This window comes from Polistes canadensis, unplaced genomic scaffold, assembly GCF_001313835.1.
Source record: "Polistes canadensis isolate GaletaPanama2010 unplaced genomic scaffold, ASM131383v1 scaffold_166, whole genome shotgun sequence".
NCBI lineage: Eukaryota > Metazoa > Arthropoda > Insecta > Hymenoptera > Vespidae > Polistes > Polistes canadensis.
In genome coordinates, this window is record NW_014569713.1 from 223,469 (window position 1) to 240,954 (window position 17,486).

Below are 17,486 nucleotides of genomic sequence, written 5' to 3' on the forward strand. Positions count from 1 at the left end.
CACAATTTAGAATTAAACAATGATGAGAGAAGTACGATGTGTAATTCAGTATTTTTACGTTTACATGTTGAACATTACATTCATACAGGTTCTTCCTAACGTTTTCATCTGCAGCATTTGCATTTTTTTGGTCTTATGTCTGAAATTTTTACAGTTAACCAAGTACACGATTTAGAATTAGAGGATTATGAGAGAAGTATGATTTATAATTCAATATTTCTACGTTTACGTGCCAAAAGTTACATTCAAACAAGTTCTTTCAAACGTTTTCATCTTCAACATTTGCATTGTTTCAATTGCGAGACAAACGAGCTAAAAAAAACGAGGAAAAAAAGCAGAAAACTTATCGACGTAACGAAGCCATCGTTAGAGTTTGACGATCAGTATGATAGGAAAATCCTAAATCTATCCTCGAATCTATCCTATACCTCCGTTTTATTTTAGAAAACGTAAAAAGATGAAAATTTCCCATTTGGAGAAAGAATTGTAATCTTAATTATCGTCATTTGTGAATTACTTTTAATTCGCTATATATTTCGAGAATAGAAAAAAACGGGAGGAAAAAAAGAAAAAGGAAATACAAAAAAGAAACTAACAACGATCGATCGATATTCGTAGGAAACAAATAGACGAGAGGTGATTGACGGGGACGGCAATTGAGCCGATGAACGGGGGGAAATCGGGGGAGGGGGAACCGTAACACGGGACAAGCGTATCGATAAAAATTTACATAAAACTCGATGTTGGTCGCAAACGCAATGCTGATTGGCCCACCGGGATATCAGATTTTGATCGACCTAACGGTTTACCGGCACCAACCGAATTAAAATCGTTTATCCTTTAACCAAAAAAGAATCGATCTATCGATCTCGATTTCGATCTTCGATAAAGTACGTCAACGTTAAACCCATTTACCGCCGTGCATTACTTATTGTCATATTGAATATAATAAGACTTAAAAGAGTGTTTATATACGTTTTGAAATATTTTCTATAAACAATAATATCATCTATGTACCTGATGTGTGTAAAATAATATATACACCTACGTGTATTTATACGGATATCGTATTCCCAACGGTAATATAATAAACTTTGATGGAAATGTTTGAAATTGGCCGGACGCGTTGCTAGCATTCGATTAAAAAAAAAAAGGAAAAGAAAGAAAGAAAAAAAAAAAGAACAAAAAATATATGTATACCCTATGGGAGGAAAAAAAGAAAAAAAAAAAAGAAAAAAAAAAGAAGAAGTCTCCTCGACGTTTATGGAAGTTAAGTTTTAGTTTTTAATCGGAATCGAATTTCATTCGAGTGAGAATCATTAGCCAGTTTATCCACTAGCACCGAAATCAATGGGCACGCAATGAGCTTATACAACCACCCAACCCACTCATCCAAACTCCCACCACCACCACCACCAACACTACCATCGTGTTACTTCGCACCGTATACTCGTGTAAGTGCGAGCGCGAACACGTGTTCCGAATGCGTCGTTTGGCACGAATAATCGTTCGATCGGAAAACAGACGTTTCGATAATCGACCTATCGTCCTACTGAACAATCTACACGTTTAACCCCCTCCCCTATTCCCTTACAATCGCGAACCACCAACCAATGTTCTTCCTTCGTCTGATCAATCTTTGACGATGAATAAAACGATCAAATACATTGACATTTTTCAATTCGTTGATTCGATTCATATTTAATTCTACATATATTATCTAATGACGTATAAAATACCATAAATATTCCTATAATGGGGGAAAGAATTCATTGGAAAGACCAAGATGTACCGTAGGAATAACAATATTGAAATAAATCTTAACGAAGTGCAAATTGAATTTGTTGCAATTTATTTTTGAATTCCTAACTACAACTAATAATAATAATAATAATAATAATAATAATAATAACTAGACACAGAGTGTATGTTTATGCAAATGCATATTTTTGATAAAGATCGCTGACATGTGAATTATTTTTCGATAAAAAAACTGTATAAATCATTTAATCGATCATTCACTTAACGCGTTAACAATATTTTTATTATTATTATTTATTCACATGGATATATTAGAATGCAGTAAGGAAGAACGATTGATTTTTAGAATTCCCAGAAACTGGGCAAATATACACGTCATGCAAATTTCCTCTGGTACATGCTACTAAAAAAGATTCAATTAACCAATTCCGGACGTTCCTTTTAGCGCGAGCTTTGAACAAGTCGTGTCTGTCCTCGGCTCTCTCTTTTTCTCTCTTTTTTCCTCTCTTTCTCTCTCTGTCTCTCTCTTTCTCACAACCACCCTTTCAGTCTCGCCTCAGGGATTTCCCCGGACAATTTTATTTCTCAGCTACTTTCTCGCAAAACGCGTTCTACGCGCGTATATACGTTACGGTTCTTCTATAAACACATCTCTACGTAAAAAAAGAAAGAGAAAAGAAAAAAGAAAAAAAAAAACAAGCACTCCGACAACTTCATTATACGCGCCCGATTGATTTTCAATTTTTTTTTTTTCAAATGTGCAACGTTAGAAAGAAATCAAGAAACAAAAAAATGAATTATATTTCTCCAAGAAAGTGTTATTATTTCTTGTAGTATCTAAATATATAAATCAAATTAACAAAAATTCGTCGTACGTTTCATTGTAATCTTCATACCTTCATTCTTATCTATGAAAATGGGGAAAGAGAAGGGAAAGAAAAAGAAAACAAAAAAGATTCCCTTTACTAACCACCCCCCATACTCGAAACCAACCACCCATTTCTACCCCCACCCCCACCCTTTCTCTAGAAACGGTGTTATTTTGAGAAAATTTTTAATTAGCAAGTAAAAGCTTTAAGCCGATGGAACTATAGACGCGCACTTTTAATTACGATCCCGTGACTTCTCCAAATATTTTCGTAACTATACCCGCCGTATATAGAATAGAACTTTCTCTGTTTTCATTTGCTTCACCGTTGAGAGAGAAACTCCAAGGCACCAAACTGTCTGTCTACTCCTCATGTTCGGGTTTCTCGTTGTCGGGTTTTAACCGCATAATGATCTTTCTATCTCTCTCTCTCTCTCTTGTGATAATACAAAAATATATATATACGTAATAATAATGATAATAATAAAATACTGATAATGGGAGATAATACGATATATTGTCTCCGTATACGCATCAAAATATTATATTTTCCAATTGTTATTTAAATTTACTTTTGTTTGTTTGTTTGTTTGATTTTGTGATTTATCAGAATAATTAAATTTATATCAAACGAAATAATACGATAAGAGGAAAAAGAAAAACAAAAAAAAAATGAGCGATGTATAAATGGGGGGGGGGGAGGTTTAGTAGAGGGATGGAGGTTTTACTTGGGGAGTTTAAAAGAAATAAAGAATAGAAAGTTTATTTCATTTATCGATTCGGCCTCGATTCGGCCTCAATTCACTACCAACCAATCATCTCTCTCTCTCTCTCTTTCTTTATCTATGTCGGTCTTCTCAACGAATCGGGAAATAATAAAATATGACCGAATACATTTTCAGTTTCGGAAGAATACTTCCGGGCTTTCAAAACGGAACGGATGAAACAAGTTTTTCTTTCTTCGATGAACCGTCCATCTCTTTCGATTTTGGCATCCTGCAGTGAACAACTGGCCTACTAGCTTTTCGAGTTAAACTATGTATATGTATATGTATATATATGTATATGTAGAACGAACTCGATACCGAATACCAGACATGGAAGAGGTCTCCATGCGGATTTGACGATAACCTCGGCCCCGCCACGAAGCAATCAGAGCTTCCAGTCGGATTATGTGGCATTTATCCTCGTTCGCTGATTCGTCAACCTACAACTCTACCTTTTTTTTTTTCTCTAAGTCTTCCCCGACCTTCCCTCTTCCCTCTTCCCCCTTTTTTATTCCATCTAACTTAAGTAAAAGAATCTGAGAAACGGGATCTGGGGGTCTGTTAAAAAGGAGAGAAGAAGAATTTCGTCTTTGCATAAAACCAAAGGATTCATTTCATGATAGGGAAGGAGAAAAAAGAAATTAAAAGAAGGATATAGTATAATAAGATATTTGATAGTGTTATGGTTTATCCATCTAATAGTTGCTGTAAGAGAAATCTCTCTCTCACACATATTAGGGTTTATTGTTTTTATTATTTTTGTAGAATTTTTGTTTGTTCGTATGATTATGAGAACTAATAAATGGTGTCTTTGTAGGAAAAACAAACAAATTCTTTTCAGTATGTATATAGATATTATACATTGTGATTTGACTTAAAAATTGTTATTTTTTAGATAATTTACAATTGTAGAATGCATTAAGTTTATGTTTTCGTATAAAGCAAGATAATATGATTTAATGTAATGTAACCCTGAAGGTGTTAGGGTTGTGTCAGAGTTTATGGATTCAACTGAAAATATTTTTGAATGAATTTTGTTGTCCAGTTAAACTTCCTCAGTTACTTTACAATTTGAGTATGCATAAATTGTATCTTTTTGTACAAAGCAAGATAATATAATATATAAGGTATTTGAAATCGTTAGAGTTTATGGATTCAACTGAAAATATTGTTGAAAGAATTTATTTGTCCAATTAACACCCACAGATACTTTACAAAATTTGAGTATTCACATAATTTATCTCTTTTCGTACAAAGCAAGATAATACAATATAATATAAGATACCTTAAAGTGTAACGTTTGCGTCAAAGTGTTTTATGAATTAAACCCAAAATATTTTTACAAAACTATTTCCAAATTATTTTATCCAATTATTCCGTTATAAGAAAAAAATAATAATCTCTCGATAGAAAGAGAAAACTCTTGTTCAGTATCCAAAAATTATAATTTATCAAAAATTCATTTCTGTGCTGTACCTTAGAGCAAATTAATTACTATCCCGCGTTTATTTACTTAAAAAAAAAAAACACAACAACAAATATAGATATTTCTTACGACGAATAATTGACAATCGATACGTATTATAACGAATTGTAAATTTGAACACGGATGGTAAATTACCGACAGACAAATCACGTCCATTTTTGACGAAGAATCATGGCAATTCGACTATCCACATATATATATATATTTATATATATATATATATATATACATATTGTATATATGCTGGACCAACAGTGACCACCGTAATGATCGTTTCTGCATAAAGGAACGAATCGATTAATCAAAATTTAATTACTCCATTGTTCGAGAGACGAACGCGAACGATAGGGACGATACTAAATGCCTGCTGCCCTTTCCTACCCTACCCTACCCTACCCTACCCTGCCCTTTCGATATAGTTCAACTCGAACGTTATTTATCCTGGCATCGTGATTACGTAGATGAAAATGAAAATTGGTTGGGTGAACATTCAAACGGGGGGACAGAGGAAGAAACAAAGGATGGGGAACACCATATTTTATACAACTTTTGACATCGGATCCATTTTTTAATACTAATCGTCTCGATATCAAGATCGAATTATTCCAACGATAAGTGACAACATCTGTTTCCTATTCACAATACACTTAATTCCACATTATTACGCATATAACAAAATTGAATAAAACATATATATAGAATTTACTATAATATCATGAATTTAATTACTTTCGGTCGAACGAAATCTTGAGAAACTCTAACGTGCCGTAAACGAAAGGGCTCATATATACCAACTATACTAACTGTAAGAGAAAGAGAGAGAGAAAGAGAGAGAGAGGAATAGTAGGAAGTTAAACGACAAAACTCTACAAGTGTGCCATAGGATGAGGAACCGTTTATGCTTGCGTTACTTCGAAGCCATGTACAAACTTTCGTTCGAAAATTCTTAGCAGACGGCAATATCCGGGGTCCGATCGAAGTATTCATTGGGATGGGGGTAAGATAGGGTAAGGTGGAGTCGAAGTGGAAGAGAGGGTGGAGGGGGAAAGGGTGTACTTTGCGTTACCGTCTCGTAAACATCCACGAGATATTATTCCTTATTTCTTTTCCTTTATTCGTCTCAGATTTATTTTTCTTCTTCTTCTTCTTCTTCTACTTCTTCTTCTAAGTATTCGTTTTTCCCCCGCCCCCTTCTCCCCTTTCCCCCAGTTTAAACTTCTTCTTCTTCTTTTTCTTTTTCTTTTTCTAAGGGAAAAATATAGAAAAGAAAACTATAAACAAGGATCCTAGGAATTCGTCTCGCACGATTTCCGAAACCGAAAACGTGATTCGATCTTTCATAAACTTATCGCATTAATAATTTCCTATCCCACGCGTTCGGAATTATAAATCAGATTTCTCTTCTACGGTATGATACTTGCCGAATGAGAAATGTTTTCAATGTATCGCGGTTTTGTAAAAAAAAAAAAAAAAAAAACACGTACGCGTTCGTTTCGTAAAATTTCTTTCACGAGAGAGTGGAGTGAGCGAGGGGGGCTTATGGGAAAACTTTTCGTTCTGATAATATTTCTCTTTCGTATTTTTTGTTTTGTTTTTGTTTTTTTTTTATGTACAAGTAAATATATTTATCTATTTATACTATTTCGTTTTATTCTTTTATTAACATAAAGTATTTCATAGTAAAAAACTATTCCCTAAGAAAATATTTTTCTACGAAATTCTATTATTATTACATTCGTATGTGAAATTGAAATAATCGAATAACACGATTTCATACTTTTTCTTTCGCGAATACTAACAATTGACCGAACAAAAATGAAAGAATTACTAGGAAAAGGGCGTCGTTCTTCTAACTGTATGCGAATCCTTCGCAGAATAAAAAAAAAAAAAGAAAAGGGTTAAAAGGAGAATTCGCGGTTGGTTTGAAACATGCATACGCGAATTTTGTCGAAAAAAATCGTCGTAATTCTCGAGGAAAGTGCGAGAATAGAACGTGTTTACTAGTTTCGTGATGCAGCTGTTACCAGTTGAAAGCAAACAGGGTGCATGGAAACGAATAAACTATGACAGAGTGCACGGAAACTAACGGCGTAACCATTCTCTCTGATAAAGACGAGTGAGAATGAAAATGAGAGAGAGAGAGAAAGAGAGAGAGAGAGAGAGAGAGAGAGAGAGAGAGAGAATGAGAGACACAACTGCAAAACTTTTCTCTCATATATATATATATATATATATATATATAAACTCGTTTCAACGGACTTGATCCAGTCCGACGACTCTTCTAGGTGGTTCTTGCTTGCATTTCTGTATCTCACTTCTACTGAATGCATCGTTATAACATTGCAATAATAAATACAAATACATTAAAAGTTATCTATTGTCAATTGGTTCCCCCGCATCTCCCCAATTCTTGAATATGTTAAATGTCATTCGGTGTACATATATTTAATTCTCATAATTATGATATTGAACAAAAGTAGAAGATAAATTTGTATGACTTAACACACATAGTAATCAATCTATGTCGTTCAATTGTCACGATTATGATGATATTATCAGATATATGAATATGTTTATGTTGAGTATAAAAAAGAATGATATTATACTGACATACTGTTAGTATGGAAAATTTGTATAAGGTTTAATCATAATTTGCTATACATCAAAACTCATCCACATTTTCTATGGTTATTTTAAAATTGTATTAATAGAATGTCTCAAAAGTGTAAATTATTATACATTGTGTATAAATATATTTAATTAGTTTGTATATCATCTGTCAAGCACTAGTTCCTGCTTCGATCATTAAAGTCAATCAGCGCTGCGTACGATTAGTACTTGGATGGGTGAACCCGCTTTTAAGAAAAAACCCGATGTGCCGTTTTTGACGCCAAAACTCTCCGCCTAGTTAACATCTCTAGAGCTGGTTGGTCCCAAGTCCAAATAAAAAGGAAAAAGAATTCGAGGGTGAGGCTAGAAAACTACTTACCCTCGGTAAAAACAATAAATAGCTCCTAGAAATTGCAATAAAAATTGCTATTATAACAGAACAAGGCTCCTAATGAAGAAGAATTATATCATCTATTAAACATTGTTTAAATTATCATCTTATAATTTATTATTATTAATATTATATTATATAACTTATCTTAATTTTATCCTGACCTATTTTAATATAAAATAAATAATTGTATGATACAATACAATAATGGGGATTCAAAATTGGATATGTATTCGAAAAATGTTCAAAATCGAGCAGAATAAATTGACCCACGACCGATTGATTATCGACTGATCGATTTGAACGAACCATTCGCGAAAAAAGGGAAAACTAATTCTGTCTTACGTCAAACGATTAGGGGTGTAAAGTTGAATTATAGAAAATCGATGCTCTCGAGCGGGGTGTTGGTCTTTTCCATGTTCCAAGACTCTCTCGATGACATAATTATCGTGGGAGAGAGTTTTAGGATTCAACGATGAGAAAATTCATCGAGCTTTGCTACGTTTAAATAATTTTTCAAATCCTCGAAAGATTTGAGAAGTAGAAAATTTGTTATCCATGAATATGAAATTTGGAAAATCAGGAATAATTATATTCCGATGAAAAATAAAAACAGAAATATAATAAAGTTTACAGTAACTGTTCAAAATTATGATTAAAGAAAATAAAAATCAGTTTACGATTTTTTTTTAAAAAATGTAAACTTATTAGAAAGAGAATTTGAATTAGAATTTATTAATGCATTTAATAATTGGCACTAAAATGGAATCCCCTTTCATTGTAGATTTACTACAATGTTTATTATCAAATAACATATTGTAGAATATAACATAAGGTAATATTATAAAATAATACATACATAGTATATTGAAGAAAATAATATTAAGTAAAACATAATATGATATATATAAATTAAAAATAAAACATAATATAATATAAAATAAATATAAAACGTAATATGTAATAATCAAATAATAATATGAAATAAAATATATATATATAATAATAATAATAATAGAGAAATAAAACATAATTTTAAATAGTGGATTTTACAGAATACAAAAATAAATAAAAAGTTACAGATTATGTATATTGTAATCGACTTATCTTCTTTGCTATTTTCTTAACAACATTTCATTGGTATTTGAATCGCAACCCTAACGTATCAAGTTATAACACCTTTCTCGTAAAACTCTCGAAAAACGTAAAAATGCGTCAAACTGTTTTATAGCAAATCGATTTAAATTTATTCACTGTAAGAACATTTATCGTTTCTGTATCACGTAGAAGTACTATCTTTTCGTTCATACACGCATCTGTGACTTCGATATCTTCTACACGCATACGGATTCAAGTAAAATACCGTGAAAGCGGTGTTAGGTTGTTTGGGTGATCGTGCATTCGAGTATAAACATCTTCTTACATATATAATACATACACGTATATTGTATTATAAAGGAAAACTCGGGAACTGAAATAAATTTGAAATAACGTTCAAATGAAACAAATACATGTAGATTTAGCGTTTAACAATTTCTATGGAAAAAAAAAAGCAAAAATCCAATTAATCTAACTCAACAACATTAAATATATCTTCAAGTATACAACTTCATGTATATTCTTATCGATTTTAAAAATAAAAAAATTAATATTAATATAGAACGATAGACTTTATAACCACAATTGTTAAATGAATAATATATTATCTTTTTTTTAGAAACGAATAATGTACATTGTAAACGTTTCCAACTAATATTTTACAAATTACAAGAACACGATCATTTGATTGAACGTTATAGGTTTAATGTTAATCTCATTATAATAGTAATCTTTGATAAATTCTCGATCGAACAAAGTTGAAAGAAAAATGATCGTTATCAAAAAACATGTATATATCTATATACTACTTATACATACATAAGTACGTATACGTAATACATATTACATACGCGAATACTTTGATAACTGTCCCTCTTTCATATAAAAATGTATAACTGTCACTTGACGAAAAAGAAAGAAATAAAAAAAAAAAAAAAAAAAAAAAAAAAAAAAAAAAAAAAAGCAAAATAGAAAAAAAAGAAAAAAGAAGCTACGTGAATTATAATAGAAATCCGTACTTTTGTAAAAGCTTTTAAAGGATTACTGCAGCCGGTCGGTAATATCTTTCACTTATTTACGAACGAAAGCGGAGATGACTGCACTCGACTACTGGCTTTGTATTCCAACAGGTGCTGGCTGGGTGCTCCTGTGTATATCATCGTGGCGGAGAAAGCTCGGACCTCGCCTTCTCATAAACAAGTAATTCTCTTTTAGACTTTCAAATCGGCAACGATGATAGCTCTTACTTTGTACTACCCACGTGCACGTGCACGTGCACATGCACATGCACGCGCGCGCGCTCACGTTGCTGCCATTTTGAAATTTTGATGGAATTCTTTTAAATGCTTAAACCGTCGCAGACGAGTTACCAAGCCCCACCCTGCTCCCCACCCTTTTCCTCCCATTGCCAGTTGAATTACTCACCCCCTTTTGCTATATAATAATCGAATGACGGCTGGGAAAAAACGTCGAGTGGAAAATCGAATGGAGTGGAGGAGGATACACCCGTTTCCGTTGAAAACAAATATTTATGTAAATAACTTTTAACGAGTGTTAATACCAAAAAATCGATTCCTTCGAGAATTGTTTAAACGATTTTAATATGATATAGATTAAAAATAAATATATATGTATATGATAATATAAGTGATTTAAGTGACTATAAAGAATTTAGATTAAGATGCTACACTTATTTTATTGATAGAAAAACAATTCAGCGTGTTTTCTGACTTATGATTTAATTAAAAAAAATTGTTTTTCTTCGTTTGTTTTTATTCATATGTTTTTTTGCTTTGAGCCAATACTACTATATTACACTATTACAAAACCAGTATACTTTTATATACTATTTTCTTTTTACTTTTATCTACTTTGTGTGCGTTACTACTATTATAATGATAAGTATAATAATAATTACATAATTTTCATTTTCGTTTTGTTATATATTTTATTGTACTACACTGTAATTAATGTGGCCTTTAGGGAATTTAAGCTCTAGGGTCAATAATATATTATTAAATAAATAAATAAATAATAATACGAGTTCATATCATTCGATTCTTGGTATTCGCAATTAGTCACGATATTTTTAGCTTTTTTGCCAACAACGTTCCACAGCGAATTTTCATTTTAACGAAATCTTTTTTTTCTCCTGAAATTTTCAAATTCAATTATTCAAGATTTTCATTTAACCTGTCCCTCCCCATAATCTGTTATATTGAAACATGCAATGTTTCAAGAGCACGCGCAGTCACTCCACCCCCCCCCCGTCCCCGTGCGCGGTTCAAGTTTAATCAAACTTCGAAAAGTCTTCTCTTCCGGCACCCCGAAACGAACCAGATTCCCCATTTTGCGATACAAAACGATCAACGAACCCACACCGACAAGACAATCCAATTGGTTTCCTTTGACGAAACGCATATTACCGCGAATTATTTTTCTATAAAACGGAAATCATCTTTCCCTTTTTCCCCCCTTTTTTTGTTTTACTAATTCCACCTAATTTTCTTCTTTTTTCATTAACCTTATTTACGTATTTACGATCGTCAATTATATACGAAAAAAAAAAAAAAAAAAGAAAATATATATCAAAGGAAAAATGACTTTTGAGAGAACAAACCGGAAAAGAGAAGATAAAAAATGTAACTTTGTATACTTTATCATTCGTCGATAATTGCGATTTCGTTGAAAAGTTATTATTTTTACGTTAAGAAAATCAACTAGGTGAGAAAAGAAATAGATTTTCAAGGGAGTATTATCCGGGGGCCTTTCTGGCATAAGAATTTTCCTCGCAATGTTTCCTGAGAACACATAGAAGATGAGACGCAAAGTGCTTCTTCTATCCTATCTCTATCTTTATATCTGTCTCTCTCTCTCTCTCTCTTTCTTTCTCACGTTCTCCTTTTATATTTTAAACAAACGATCAAGATAAAAAAGAAAAGGAAAAGAGGAAAACGTTACCATTTGTTACTGTTTCGTCGTTCAAGAAAAATATTTGTTAAATCAATCACACACAAATATTTTACTGAAGCTAACAAAAATAATTCCCTCACACACACACATACATGTGAGTAATATAATATATTTCAAAATATATATTATTCGATCTTAATTCATATCTCACATTTAGCAAAACTAAAATACACGCGATTATTACGTTCGCAATATGATACGAGAGGCAAGTACCAATTTTAATATTTTAATTTAAATTAACTGTGTGGAAATTTTTTTATTGTACAAAAAGTTGCGCTAATTTGATTAAAAAAAAAAAAAAAAAAAGAAAAAGAGAAAAATAAATTTCACTTGAAAAAAGGGGAAAGATAGGAAAGGATTAAACGTAAAAAAAATATGTATTTGAGGGTAGAGAGAGAGGGAAGGGGGATAAGAAAAACTTCATTAGTGATTGAATTAAAAATCAAAATTATCACGGATATTCTTATTAAGATTAACTAAACCAAACGGGCATATATAATTTCGTCTTTTTACGATATAAATGATGGTGGTACTCGTAAAGAGATATATATATGTATGTATATATACGTATGTATGTAAGCTTTAAGGCGAGTTACTGTAAAAATATGTATACATTTTTAGGATACCAACCACGGAGAGCTTGTTTGTGCTGCTTTGGAAACTTTATGATAGTCGTAAAAGCCGAGGCGGATGGTAATATGCGATAAACCGGCAGCTCGTAGTATTCGCCAAGTTCTTTCTGTATTTAAAATCGGAACGGAATAGCAAAGTAGAAACAAAAAGTAAAATGGCAGTGCGGACTTCGGAATACGGAGTGGGGGTAAATAGAGTACGGAGTGGGGGTAAAAGAATAAGGAGTGGGGGAAAAGAACAACGGACGTGATTTTATCCGCTGACGGGGACCGACCAATCGGCAGCGACCTGTCCACCAGCCCGCGATCTTTAAAATCCAATTTGCATCGACGACGACGAATGACCGTGGAAATTACAAATGCACTCTGATTAGAATGAACTTTTCGCGAGAGTTCGTTGATTCGTTCATTCGTTCGTTCGTTCGTTCGTTGGTTCATAAAAGTGAGAAAGAAGAGAAAGAAGAGATAAGGATATACATATACGTACATAGAGAGAGAAAGAAAGAAAGAAAGAGAGAGAGAGAGAGAGAGAGAGAGAGAGAGAAAAACCTAGGAGAGGAAGAAAGACAAAAGAGAAAAAATACAAAAAGATTTGCTCCGGCTAATTGCATGAGATATACGATTGTTTCATGCATTCATGCAAGAGACAGAAGTCCAAACCATTGGTAGGAATGGAAACTGATGGTCCTTTCCTTCTTCCTTCGAGAATTATCTGTCTTTCCTTCTTTCCTTATTTCTTTCTTTCTTTCCGTGTATTTATTTTAAGACCGTAGTTCGCGTACGATTCGACGAAAAAGCACGTGGTTTAATAAAGCTGAGAATACTTGAATAGAAAGATCTCGCGAATAGACGAAAACGCGAAACGAATTCGTTAGGGTCGTGCTAAATCGTGAAGGGGGTGCTTTACCATTCTCTCTCTCTCTCTCTCTCTCTCTATATATATATATATATATATATAGTATATATCGATTAAAATTCAGTCGGCGTGGCTCCTTGAAATTAATCGTTCGACGAGAAGAGACAAAAAGTAACATCGAAGAGAAAGAGAAAGAGAAAGAGACGTTATCATAGACAAGTATCGATCCAGAAATACGTCCGGACGGGAGAATAACGATTTCATGAAATTCAAAGCTTCCACCATCGTTCCACCAGTGAAAGAAATAATTACCTTAGGGATAAACGGAAATACTGTTGATGAAATTTTCTTCGTAGTTTCTTTTTTTTCTTTTCCTAACAAAAATTGACCGATTAATTTACTGATTGACGTTCGCGAACAACGATTATCCTTTCAAAAAGAAGAAATAAAGAATAACTTTTTGATCAAAGTCTTCTATGTTTCTCTTTTTTCTTTTTTAATTTCTCTTTTTTTTGTTTTATTTTTAACGTTACATCGACGTCTAACGAAATACTTTCAAACCTCGCAAATGAACCACGATTTAAAATGCATAAACCGCTTATGTGAAGATTTAAACTAGAAAATAAAAGGGAAAAATATAGACTTGCAAATCTGACGCAACATACAGTGGAGGGTGGGGAGGGGAGGTGAAGGTGGGGATGAGGTTTATTAGAAAATCATAGCTTTGGAAATTATTATACAGAAAACGGGGACGCGAATGGAACTTCCGAAATGTGGGGCACACGCGCGTGCGCGCGCGCGCGTCTGCGCTCACGGATTATTTCAAATAATGACGATTTAAACAACGTTACTGTGTCTTCTCTGTCCTGTACAATAATGCGGATCAAATTGGCAAAGAAATCTTCCGAGAGGGTCTCCCTTTGACGAAACTTTCAGAAAAAAGAAAAGAAAAAAAAACATTACAGATATTTTTCATTTAAATTTAACCTCTCTTATTCCACAACGATAGATAAGTATTATTATTATTATGAACATTTTTCTAAGCGTTGAATAAGAATAATGTTTAATAAAACACAATGTTAAACAATATCCGTCGTTCTTACAACACACTCTGGGGTCATATCATATAGATGCCGGATATATCCGACGCTCGTATCGAAGGGGTTAAAAAGAATGGGGATGAAAGAAAAAGAAAAACAGGAAAAAATGAGTATTAGTATCTGTCTCTATATTAATAGGAGACTAATCTAAACTTCCGTTTGAAGTGTTGCCTACTCGAGTTTGAGGTTATGTTTAAATCAAGTGGAAATAAAGATGTCTGATTAATATTAAAAACGCGTAGGGAAAAGATAGAAAGGGGAGGAAAAGTCGCGCGATTATGACATTTTGCTCGCGAAAAAAAGAAATAATATAAAAAAATACTTTCAATCGATTTAGGGAAAGAAAAAAAAGTGTAATATAACGAAGCATAACGTATCGCGCGTTAATTGATAGACGAGGGGTGTGTTGGTGATGGTGGTGATGGTGGTGATGGTGGTAGTGGTGGTGATATCTTCCTATGTAAATATTTGCAACGCGTGTATTTTATTGCTACCCGAGATACATATCGAATGACGCTTTACGTTCAAAATCGTACGATCATGTATGACGCTGCTTAATTAATATCGTTTTTATTCTAGCCAATAAATTTGAAAATATGACAAAAAAGAAAAGAAAAGAAAAGAAAGAAAAAAACAGATAAATAGAAATATTTATTTCTACGTTACACCATGGCTTAAATAGAAATTCTCTTCGATCATTTCCACTTTGAATAATTTCAATGTAAGATATCATCCCTTCGATCCTAAAATAATTTTTTGATTACTTTAAACAATTTTGAACAATTTGTTACCATCTCTCTCGCGTGATTTAATTTAATAGAAAAAATTCTTTCGACTTTTGGTAAATCTGGTTTTTCCTATAACTTATTCGATACGTATCCCCATTTCATTCCTCATTCGAATTTCCATCGGTGAATTTTCTATCAACGTTAGCCTGTATCAAGCTTCAACCCTTCTCTCACTAAAACCCTCCTTCTACCTTTTTCCTATCCATCCAAACATCGCGAGGATGATTGATAGCTAAAAAAGTGGATTGCTGTTTGTTATATTTTTTACTACTATTTATTTTTCCCTTTTTATCCCTTTTTCCGAATGCGTATTTCTCTTACTCTTTCTCTCTCTCTCTCTCTCTCTCTCTCTCTCTCTCTCTCTCTTTCTTTCCTCTTTTTTCTCCTTTTATCGTACCAACCAACAGACCAAATATTATATCAACTAAATTCCATTTGACATGGAAAACATTAACGCGCGATTTCCATAACTATTCATTTAGCATAAAAATCTAATTTACGTTGACAGAAAAGTTAGAATATAACGAAGAGAAGAACAATTTATCGAACAACATATTATAATCGTTTATCTTATATTATATAAAATCATTATAAATTATCGTCGAATTTAAAACTTCAGGCTCGTAACTAAAGTTATTAATATTAGTTGTTCAATAATAAAAAAAAAAAAAAGAACTAAATTTAAAAATCATTTACATACAAGACAAAACTCGAAGTTTGTTTTCCAAACCGAAACACACATATTGTTTGATCATGCTACCAACTAGAAAAGCGCGCGTTCTTCGAATGTTCGAAACGAAAAAGAAAAAGAAGACACTTTTATTTCCGTCCCATGCACGTTAATTAAAAAAACGTAATCGATAGAATGAAATAAATTGTAAACGATCTAAAGATACAATAGACACTCACCTGCTGAAAACAGCATCTGCAAGAGAAACAAGATAGATCGTCGACGGTTCATCATTGCGATCCACGTCCGAAGGTTCTACATGAAAAGATCTTGTTTCCTTTGTTAATCTAAAATCTTGATATATATATAAATCAATCCAAATGTCTCTTCTATTCCTAATATCGTTGATTATCTTTATCCCTTTTTTATTTTTATGTTTTCTTTAGATATTTAATACAGTACAAATTCTTCGAATAATATTCGCGTAAATCCTTGAAGCCCACGCGTCCTCTCACCACGTGGCAGAACCGTGATCGGGTTTAAGAGATTTTTTTCCCTTAAACTTTATATCGTTGTAACTTTGTATCAACTAATACATTCGAAATAAAAAGGAAATAAGAATGAAAACAAAAGGAAAAGTGAGGAAAAAATATTAAGAAAAAAGTTGACGAATTGTTGACGTTGATCAGTCCCTTCCTTCCTTCCTTTCTTTCCTTCCTTCTTTCCTTCTTCCTTTTTATTTTCTTTTCGAAACGGACGAATAAAGAAAAATAATATGAATCTAATGATAAGAGTAAGGAAATAATGTGAATCGTGTGCTAAGAGAAAAGGAAGAGAAGCTGCACGAGCGAAGTCTCGGCTTCGACTGGCGCGCACTCCGACGTTTCCGACCCCTCTGATGACCGCGACGAACCACCTCTACCTCTGTCGGGTCCTCCTGGACCGACCTCCCAACCCTCTCTCACCCTCACCCTCATCCTCTCTCACCCTCTCTCTCACCCTCTTTCACCCTCACTCGCGCTAGAACGTCATACACCACCTTCGCTGTGCCTACTAATTCGCGATTTAGTAGGAGTAGTCGCAAACGGGCGCCACCTTGCCAAAAGGACTATGAATTCATCGGGCAAGCTTATGATGTTGTTAGAACCACCCCACAAGTACATATATCCAGTACATAATATACATCATCCAGCCGTTTCCTAATCGAGTCTAGACGATTGATAGACAGGAATTTTCGAAGAATCTTCTTTTACCTTTATCACTGATTTTCAGAATAATTTTTTACGTTTTGATTATCTAGAGAATATCTTTTAGTTTTATATAGGAATTTTATGTTAAATACTCTCATTAATTTTAATTATCGCGAATAAAAATATATATTATTTATATATTATATATTGATATATTAATATTTTATATGAATTATTCTCTCGCTATTTAATTATTTTATATAAATTATATATATATATATAAAAATTTATTGTAT

The 17,486-nt window shown here is 32.8% G+C and overlaps 1 protein-coding gene across 2 annotated transcripts in view; it reads right to left on the reverse strand.

The window, feature by feature from the left end:
- Window positions 1-16,915, reverse strand: part of LOC106789153 (hemicentin-1) — a 151,240-nt gene extending 134,325 nt beyond the window's left edge. Inside the window, exon 1 of one of the 2 annotated variants that reach the window (XM_014753118.1) lies at window positions 16,240-16,914. In XM_014753118.1, the coding sequence (XP_014608604.1) occupies window positions 16,240-16,294 (55 nt within the window). In that variant the 5' untranslated portion in view covers window positions 16,295-16,914. Of the gene's footprint in view, window positions 1-16,239 lie in introns of both variants that reach the window. The other variant, XM_014753119.1, reaches the window with a different exon arrangement.
- Between the last annotated feature and the right edge of the window lie 571 nt (window positions 16,916-17,486).